This window comes from Prosopis cineraria, unplaced genomic scaffold (assembly GCF_029017545.1).
Source record: "Prosopis cineraria cultivar Desert tree isolate PC_DT_omini unplaced genomic scaffold, ASM2901754v1 PC6, whole genome shotgun sequence".
Taxonomy (NCBI): Eukaryota; Viridiplantae; Streptophyta; class Magnoliopsida; order Fabales; family Fabaceae; genus Prosopis; species Prosopis cineraria.
The window spans coordinates 30,355,827-30,365,742 of NW_026555337.1; the positions used below are offsets into that span (position 1 = coordinate 30,355,827).

The 9,916-nt window shown below is 32.4% G+C and overlaps 1 protein-coding gene and 1 long non-coding RNA gene across 2 annotated transcripts; one reads left to right on the top strand and one right to left on the bottom strand.

The window, feature by feature from the left end:
• Window positions 1-2,516: 2,516 nt before the first annotated feature.
• On the top strand, window positions 2,517-4,527 carry LOC129312896 (uncharacterized). The gene is made up of 3 exons (XM_054955672.1): window positions 2,517-2,617; window positions 3,469-3,702; window positions 3,799-4,527. The coding sequence occupies exons 2-3, from the start codon at window positions 3,675-3,677 to the stop codon at window positions 4,146-4,148; spliced, it is 378 nt and encodes a 125-aa protein (XP_054811647.1). The 5' UTR covers window positions 2,517-2,617; window positions 3,469-3,674; the 3' UTR covers window positions 4,149-4,527.
• A 2,193-nt stretch (window positions 4,528-6,720) lies between these two features.
• On the bottom strand, window positions 6,721-9,518 carry LOC129312676 (uncharacterized). Its single transcript, XR_008593667.1, has 5 exons — window positions 9,280-9,518; window positions 9,046-9,164; window positions 8,846-8,925; window positions 8,044-8,114; window positions 6,721-7,049 (listed from the first exon to the last, which is right to left on the bottom strand). It is a non-coding gene; the product is annotated as an uncharacterized LOC129312676 (long non-coding RNA).
• Window positions 9,519-9,916: the final 398 nt, after the last annotated feature.

Below are 9,916 nucleotides of genomic sequence, written 5' to 3' on the forward strand. Positions count from 1 at the left end.
TGGACAGGATGAAATTGTTTATAAGCAATTATTTTCAAAATGCCTAAGGAGAGATCGTCATGATTTGATTGATTTTTTTGATACGTCATTTGATTGAAATTTTGAACGGTGACAATTTTTAAGAATTTGTTTTAGTTTTATTGAGGAGAGGGTCCGAAATTCAGAATAAAAAACTTTTTGCTTTATTTGAAGAGAAGAGTGGTATATTTCAACGGTCCTTGAGGGTCCTAATTCAACGAAAACGAACCAGAAAATTAATTAATTGACCGATTTAGGACCAAGAAAAGCAATATCAACAACGAACTTTACAATATTTTCACCGAATGAATCTTTACATGCGATATAATTATTATTCTTTCCAATATCAATAACTTTTAAAAATGTTGGCTTTTGTGCAACTATTTCTAATAGGAGGTGCCAACTCATATAAATGCCAACCTCACTCTTCTTCGTACAAGAGGCTACATTCCTGCAAGTGACAAAATTTTTGAAGATGAAATGGAAGAGGAAGAGGGAAAAGAAGGTAAAATTTTGATGTCTTTGCTTCGTAGGAAAATATTGCTCATTGGTTTTAGACTTTACAGGCGGCTTGATAACATCTCGACATACCCAAAGTGGCATGAAAGATGGCAGCTCTTCACTAGAGGAGAAGCTTGAAACCTCTATTTATGGTAATAATCATTTCTTGGTAGCTTGAAACTTTGGAGGCAATTTTGCTACCGAGTGCTATATATGTCATCAAAAAGCTTCAATAAGCCTCAACCAAACTCTTCCATTTAATCTTCCCAAGCCTTATATATGATGGTGATCAGTTTCTTTGTTGTCTTCTTTTGTTGACATTTCATTCAATTTTATTATTATCAAAATCTCGAAAATTAATCCTCACACATTCATGATTGTCCCAGATTTATGCATGAGTCATTCAAATTGAAAATTATTATGTGAGTTTTAATAACATTAAAAAAACCAACTTGCAGAAACTACAACTTCTCAACTTTCATATGGCTCAAAAAATCAAGACTCTGAAGTTTGGGAAGAGACAGACCAAAAGCTTTCTTCACATCCAAATGGTAGACAAGCCTTGCAAACACAACAATCCACAATTGGTTCCTCAAACTTCACAAGAGTGTAGCTCATTGCACTGCCTTATATTTTTCTTTTTGTTAATGGCATTTATTATTTTCACTTGTGACTAACATGATTATATCTGCATGCTTTTATCATTTGCTACCATTCTCTAGTACGGTAATTCATTTTCATTCTATGTTTCAAAGTTATCTAACCATGATTTCTTTTCGTCTAAATGTTAGCATAAAAATTTGAATTTGATGTGACATTTGAAAAACAAATAAAACTGCACCCATAGAGAGAAATGCACATTTTCTTTCATAACTGAAACTTTTTACTATGTCGTGTTGGTTAGTATATTGAGGGAGAAGAAAAGGATATTGTTGAAGAGGGCATAATTTTCGAGAAGGCAAATATGACAAATTTATCATTTGAGGTGATCAAGGAAATTACTTTATTTATTTATTAATTAGTTTCATAGCTATTGAGGTGATTAAGGAAATCACTACAAGTTAAACTCATCCTTTTTATATAGAACACTAATCAGAGAGGTAAAGAAGAACTAATGACTTTTATTGAGAGCAATCTTGAAATAAACAATTTTAACTAACTTCATTAAGTTTTTAATAGTTGCTCATAAAAAGCCAAAAAGGGCCGCGCGCAGGGAGTAATAAATACCTGATTAATATGTAAACGGGCCTAATAGTAATTAAATTTTATACCTAGGATTTCTTTGTCCTTTTGTTTTATATTATATTTATTGATGTATACATTGGCCAAATTAATACAAAAAAAAACACTGTAAAATAATATTTTTTTTAGCAAAGGTAGAAAATAAAGCTACTCCTAAATGCTAACTAATTCACACTTGTTGTAGAATGACAAAGAAGAAGGAAATTCAAGTGTTCTAAACGAAACTGACTCACAAAAAGCATCTTCAGAAGTGAGATTATTATCTTGTACCTGTAGACTAGTGTTTTTTATTCATGCTAGATGGTTTGAACTTAATTTTTCCTTTTATTTATCTTTCATATAGGATGAGTTAGTGGGCAAAGAAGTGAGAAATGAAACAATCATGATTGATCCACAACAATCCACAATGGGAACACTGAACTTGACAAGGGTATATATTTGATGGTCTATCAGATGCAGCCCAAAAATAAGTCCAAACTTATCATTTTGTTTGATGTTGGTTATTTATTGATAAAGAAAAGTGGTAATTAACTATTCTCCACGGACGAATTCAAAAGAAAATTTAAACAGCTATCATCTAAGTGATTCGATCAGAACTAAGAAAAGTAATATAAACAACACCCGTTGCATTTATTTCAGAGAATGAAGAATACTCAAATGTGACATGTTCTTTCTAACACAGACACATAGTTTTGTACTAGATATATTTGAACTTATGCCTCTTTCTTATTAATCTTCATGAAGGATGATTTGGTCGACAAAGAAGTAAAAAAAGAAACAATCATGATGGAAGGACAATCGCAAGAAGAAACAACAGATCATGACATACAATCTCATGAGGAAGAGGCAAGAGAAGGTAAAATACTACTCCCTCCAGTTTTTAATGTAGAAGCTAGATATATAATTCATATATACATATATATATATATATTTTATAAAGAAAATTAGTTAATTAAATTAGCTGTATGTAAAAAAATGTGTATTGATTTTCTTAAAATATTAGACTTTTTAATCATTGATATAAGAAACTACCCTCATTGATTGTAATGTACTTAATAAGGGTAGTTTGAGAGAAAAATAATAAAATGTGGAAAACAACTAAAATTGACGTCTTATATATATTAAAACAAAAAAAAAGCTCCTTTGCTAACTCCTACATTTAGGAGAAGGAGTGGTGTCTTGTATATATGGATTGTTTATTTTGGGCGTCACAGTAAGCTTGATAACTACGCGACGTCATCGAGGTGATATAAAAGCAAATAGCTCTTCGCCAAAAAAACCAGCCTGATACCTCGATTCATGGTATGATACTAGTTACTTTACGCAAATGAAATTAATCCCTAGATTTGATCACTGTGTTATATATATACATTCACATACTTTCATAGGAGACCCATTTGTGCCAACTACAACAAGTACTTTGAGTGAGCCAACTTCCAAGGCAATCTTCACATTGAGTCCCATATCATTAAAAGCTTCAACAAGTCTCAATGAAACTCCTCCACCTTCTCTCTCTGAGCCCACTTATCGTTAGTTTCTTTGTTCCCTTCTTTTAGTGATGTTCCTTCATAATTTTTATTTTGTTGTCTTCTAATTGTTGGATAGTTTTTGTTATATATAACATTGCTTCACTAGTTTAGGAAGAAATATACAAAAATATTGTTGAAATTAAATCACTAACTATTGAACTCATGACGTTGTATGCAGATGATGTTGAAGAATCTGATAAGTTTCGCAATCATGCCATCGTCTGAAGTGGAGGTGGTAATCTAACAAGTCTCAAGGGCGTTTGCAATGAAGCCATCAACGAAGCAAGTGGATTTCAAAACGAATTCAAGATAAATGTGGTAGCCCATAGTGACCTAGTAAACTCAAGTGAGGATCTAAGAGTTGATCCAAGTAACCTAACACAAATGGAAGAGGAGCCATCATATTCTAGAGGTTATTTACTCAGTCCTATACTATATTGCCCTTTTCAAATGTACACACACACGCGCATAAATATTACACTCATTGTTATTGGGATGCTTTCTTTAGGCCAAATTGTTGAAAGTCATGATAGGACAAAGTCAGATATTGTTGAGGATTCAAGGTTGTCACTGTCACCATTTTCTACACCTGCAGAGATGATACCTTCTTTTCTAGAGAAGACTAATAATCGGGCTTCAATTGTTCCTGGGGTGCAAGAAATAGTTGATATGATGAAATTAGAGGGTTTTGAGCATTCAATATTGGCAAAGGCACTCGAGACTCACCCACAACTTCGACTTTCTACCAATGATCGAAGCACTCGAGTGTTGTGCATGTCCTACAGGGTATTGCTAGATATCTTGAACATTCTGACCACTAGGACTCCCTTCACGGTCACTGAAGCTGACAAGAGGTAGCTAGATGAATATTTAAAGGATGCTTCTTTTTTGGGTTTTGACAAGGATTGGATTGAGTCTACAAAGACTAAGGTTTCAGATTGTGAGATATCTGAAAGCGATCGAATTCAAGAAGTTCTAAGGGGTTTGGACAATGATCTAAAGACCAACGATGCAATGCTTGCAGCTATTCATGATGAGGAGGTGGAAGCTGCACGAGTGGTACAGGTGGCTCAACAAGAGCATGCCAATGTCATGGCTCGTCATGCTCATCTTTTGAAGGCACGTCAAGATATTCTAGCTCAAAGGCATCAATGCTGGGAGATAATTGCTTATAAAAGTAGGCATTTTGGATTTTAGAAAGTATTTGTGTGCGCATGTTTGCCCTTATCGTTGTCATTTTTTATTTTAAAAAAAGAGTTGTTATTGCTATATATAGACTGTGTACTGTATAAAAAATAAGGGCAGTTCAAGTGTCTTTTTCTTTACTTAATTCACATTTGTGGAGGGATGTGCATCATTCATATGTTAGGTGGACAATCTAATTAACAAAAGTGAGATAATAATATAAGTCACTTTCTTTTTGGGTGATATTATTATTTATTTTAAACAACTGTTAAAAGTGGAAGTAAATAGGCCAATCTGTGAGAGATCTTCCTCTGCTTCTCATCCATATATGTGCTCTTTTCCAGATAAAAGGGTTCAAAATCACATACCTACCTATTCTGAATTTGAACACCCCTTTAAATCTGTGAGTTTTGAATCAAGCTTGACTCAATGGACCAAATATAGACAAGATAACAGCTATTGTATAGGGGAAAAATCATCCTCTGCTTCTGAGTTTTTAGAAACACGGTTCAAATGTGAGTTTTGGACCAAGGGCTTCACTCAATGGGCTTGAGATAAGAGCCTCATCTACCACCTTTTAACATATCCCATTCAACTCCTTCACAAGCTTTATTCATCATCGCCAACTTCATTCCTTCTTATTATACACTTCTTGGATTTAAGATACCGAAGAAGATTCACTACTTTGTGTACGTCCGATGAAACAGGGCTCGTAATGATCGTTGCTGTATCATCTTCCACTTCTGTTCTTTAGAGTCGAATCCATCAACCAATTAGTGCCCCCTCCCTCTACATTACTCCATCTATGTCTTGTTTTGTTGAAAATATAAAATATTAAATAATTTTTATATATTTTTTTTTAACTATACCTCTCATTTATTCATTATTCTTTTTGAATAAAATGATGCATTGAAATTTCAATTGTTAATATCAAGGCACTTAAATAAGGTATACAATGAGAGTATAATTGAAAAGATATAAGTTGTTTTAAGAAATTAATGTTTCAAGTATTTTTTGTTTTTCAAGAATGGTGAATTAGTTGCGAATGCCTTGACTTAGAGGGAGTAAATATTAGAAGCAGAAAATAGCTCATAATAACCTTTTGAGGAAGAGCTTACGATACAATTACGTGTGAACAGGAGGAAGAGGCTGCTTTCGAAATGCAGGTGGTTAATGCATGTTCCATTTGTTTTCAAATTGTATTAAAAAATATTTTCTTATGATTTTATTAAAAAAAAAACCGGTCACATCGTTACAATATTTTTTATTTATCCCTAAAAAAGTTTTCATTTGTTGTTGAATAAACTTGACCCACCATTGACGCAGGCCAAAGAGATCAATAAAAGGAGAAGAATCACCAAAGGATTATTACAAAAAAAAAAATAATTAAGTGAAAAAGTCTGGCTGTTACATTTAAGAATTTGTGTCACTCTTCCAAAGTCATGTAAAATACTTGTTTGGTAACTCGTTGTGAGAATGATTTTATAATTTTTGAAACAAAGATACTCTCATATTGTTTTGGTTAAGATTTTGACTATATTCAATAGATCTTGGAATATCCAATTTCAGTCCTTTCTTCTATATTAAGCATTAAATTTAGGGTGAATTTCATTCTAGGACCATCGGCACACATTTTCTAATCATACCCAAATATTTTTGAAATAACATTGTAGGTTTTGAAGATCATCATGAAAGTAAGTTTCGTAGTGAAAAGACTTTGTTACCCCTCACGTTTAAACAAAAGTAAGTAGCATGCATATGAGAGAAGCCATAGTTGCAAGTAACATATATTATGGACTTGACAAGCAACATAAGACAATTTATAAATAATATTGAATGCTCATTTTTTACAAGTGACATTAATGATAAGAAATGGATAGTTTTACATAGCATGAATATTACACAAGTAATATTCCAAGCTTAACAAGTACCATAAGAGAATTCATAAGTAAGATTTCACAAGTACATGAGTATATTTTTATATTTTACAAGACATTTTACTTAAGAAGTTAGTAATTTAACAAGTCATGTAGATTTACACATATTAGATATTTGACAAGTAACATAATGAACTTGACAAGTAACATAAAGCAATTTACATGTCACACCCTGAAAATAAGGCATGACCGGCATGGAATATAGGAACAAAACTCATATTCCGAAAGCCTTAAGTTAAGAAATCTTAAGTTCTGAACCATAAATATATCTAACAACAAATCGAACTATTTTCAATATGAATAATAAGAACAAAAGGTTGTATTTTATTTTATTTTATTTTTAAAATTTTAACATGACCATTCTCAAAATAAGACTCCAAGATTTCAATAACAGTATTTTCTTTTAGTAACAAATAACATTCAACAAGGAGCTATGCTCCTTCTACCAAACAAATCAAGCATAATACACATATAAGGGCTTTAACTATAGTTATGTAGAGCTCCTACAATAAAATTTACAAAATAAAATTTCATATTTAAATCTTTACAACAAAAAGAGGGTGGTCATTAACTCTTCACTTCAAGTCAAAAGATGGCCCTTAATGATCAACTAGAAGTCCAAAGCCATTCACATTATCTGAGACCAAAAATACTTCTTCCAATGAATAACGTCCCAACAATAAACAATTAAACATGAATAAAAAAAAAGTTTGAAATAATTATGTAATTTAAATAGACAACAATTTCTATAAAAATTTAACAAACTTCAAAATAAAATAACTCTATAAAATTTTAAATAAAATCTTAAACCATTGCACTATCATAACAAATGTTATTATTACTTGATTTCAAGAAAGCACATAAATGAAATAAATGTTTGTAAAAAATTTACTAAATAAAAACCAATGGAATATAAAATCACCAAATAATCAAATTCAAAATTTTAGGGACTTATCAGAACAATAAACAAACGTGGACACACAGTCTACAAGAGTAAATAACCGAACGCAGCGGATGCCACGAATACAAATGTGGACACACAATCAACGAGGGTAAATAACAAAACGCGGCTGAAGCCACGAAACAAATGTGGACACACAGTCTACGAAGGTATTGCTAACCAAATCTGGCTTGAAGCCACGAAACAAACGTGAGTACTATGCTCACAAATAACCATCCCTCCGTTCCACGTGCGTTGGTCATCGCACGAGGCTAGCACCTCCTATAAGCACCCTACTAGTTAGGTGTACCATGGCGCGTCAAGGGCTAACGAAACTGCCGTTAGCATCCAGTGTTCCCTATAAAGTCCCTTTTGTAAAATCATTTTCAAACATGCGAGAAATTGATCACTATTCAATCAAATTTTCCTTTCAATGTCAAACTCGCATGAATCATTTTTCCGTGACAGTTCAATAATTTTCAAAATGAAATCTCACAATTAAAATTCAAACTTATATTTACTGATTGACTAAAATGATCAATTCTGATAAAATAATTTCATGAAATAAAGTAATTTAATCAACAAAATATCTCATAATCACATTGTTATCATAAAAAGAATTTGCATAAAAATATAATATTTAAATAAAGGAGATTATAATGAAATATCAGTTGGGATGCTATCCACTTACCTGTAGAGGTCCCAAGTGTATAACTTACTTCCAAACAAATCTTCTAGGAACAATGCTTTGTCCTTAAATTCCTATTATTCAAGTAATACCATTGTCACTTCCTCAAACATGCTTTACTGTCCAAACTATTTAATCCAAAACAACTTAGATAAATAACAAAAAAGCAAACCTTCACTTTTATCTTTCTTAGTATGGCATCAAACATTCTAAAATATCCTAAATGAATGCCCAAATAGCAATTTAGTTCTTGAATTACTAACTCAAATATCTCTCCCAAAAACCTTTAAATTCTACCTTAACTATCATTGCAAAGAACAAATGTCTTTCAAGATTATTTAATCAACAATAATATAATTATCACATATATTTTGCCACTTTAAATACAAAATTTCTCTGTTCAAACATTTTATCAAATGCCCTTTATTTTAAACAATATTTAGCCCATAAGACCAAGTGTTTTTTTTTCTTTTCAATTCTTACCAAAAGTTGTCCTAAATTAGTATATGAAATGACCAAGCTTCCAACTTCTATCAAAGAAAAGTGCCTTCTAAAAATTTTCTAAACAACAACAATTAAATTATTACACATGTTTAATCATCATGGGCCAACTCCTTCCAATAGCCATTTCATTGAATATCTCACAAACGTCCAATCTTAACTAATACCAAGCTTCAATTCTTCCATTCATCCCAACAATTGTTCTCAAAATTCTCCAATATCCATATTTAAATTAGTCTAGTTTTTCCCTAATTTCATTCATATATAAATTCAAATTAAACTCAAATAAAATTCAAGTCCATACTTCTTCATCGTCCTCAAAAGACCAATACGTCAACTTGCTTGAACTTCTCTCTCCATATTCGAACATGCAGAACAGCAAGGCTAGGAAAAAAAACCACAATCTCCATCATTAAACACACACACAAACAGAACATACAAGGGAAAAAAGAAACAGAGAGGGTCAAATGCACTTGAAGCAAGTCAAGATGAGGAATAAGAGACCCAATGACAAAGGCAAAAGAAGAACGGTGGTGGTGCAAGGGGAAGAGACAGCCTCAATCTGAGCCCCTTACAACAGCGAACTAACTTCCATAGTAAAACATTGAAGAACCCAAAGCTTGCTAGCAACAGAGGAGGGAGAAGAACAGTGAGCTTAAGGAAAGAAAAGAGGAAATCAACAGCATAAATGCAAGAAGAACTCATGATTTGAGTGATGGACGGAGCTGCCGTATTTACCTACGACAGTGGCGAGCTATGAAGAGGAGGAAGAAGGTGACAGATTTTCTCTTACTCTTCCCCAGTTCAGACATGAGCCAGCTCGAGAAAGTAAGGAGGCCACTGGCGTCAGTCGCAAAGGAGGATGAAGAGGCAGACTCCGGCACTCATAGTCACCGGCGATAGAACGGAAAGGAAGGTGGAGGGTGTACGAAGAATGGAGAGCAAATTTCTCTCCCTCCTCATTCTGGAATAGTCGAGAAAATGGAGATGAGGAACACACAAAAGAATCAACTGTGATTTTTTTAAATTTATTTATTAATTAAATTTTTTTAAAGGGTATTATAGTAATTTCAACCAAAACTGGAGCAAAATAAATAATTTCTTTCCTTGGACCAAGATGATTCAGACTGAAGGAGATATGACAGAAATTTACGGGCGCACACATCACCAGAGCACCGTTATCTCTTACTCATGATATTTGTATCAAAATTAATAAAATAAATCACAATACTTTAATATAAATTTATTTTATATTAATTAATTTTTTTTAAGTTATTACATTACAAGTACTATTATTAGACACTCTACACATGACATTAGTAATTTATCAAGCTAGTTATGAATGATTTTACATGTGATAAATATTGCACAAATA

What these genes read in the sequence shown, in the direction of transcription:
- LOC129312896 (XM_054955672.1), top strand. Translation starts at nt 3,675, where the DNA reads ATGGAAGAGGAGCCATCATATTCTAGAG. An exon ending in GGAGCCATCATATTCTAGAG is followed by an intron (nt 3,703 to 3,798) that starts GTTATTTACTCA and finishes TGCTTTCTTTAG; the next exon opens with GCCAAATTGTTGAAAGTCAT.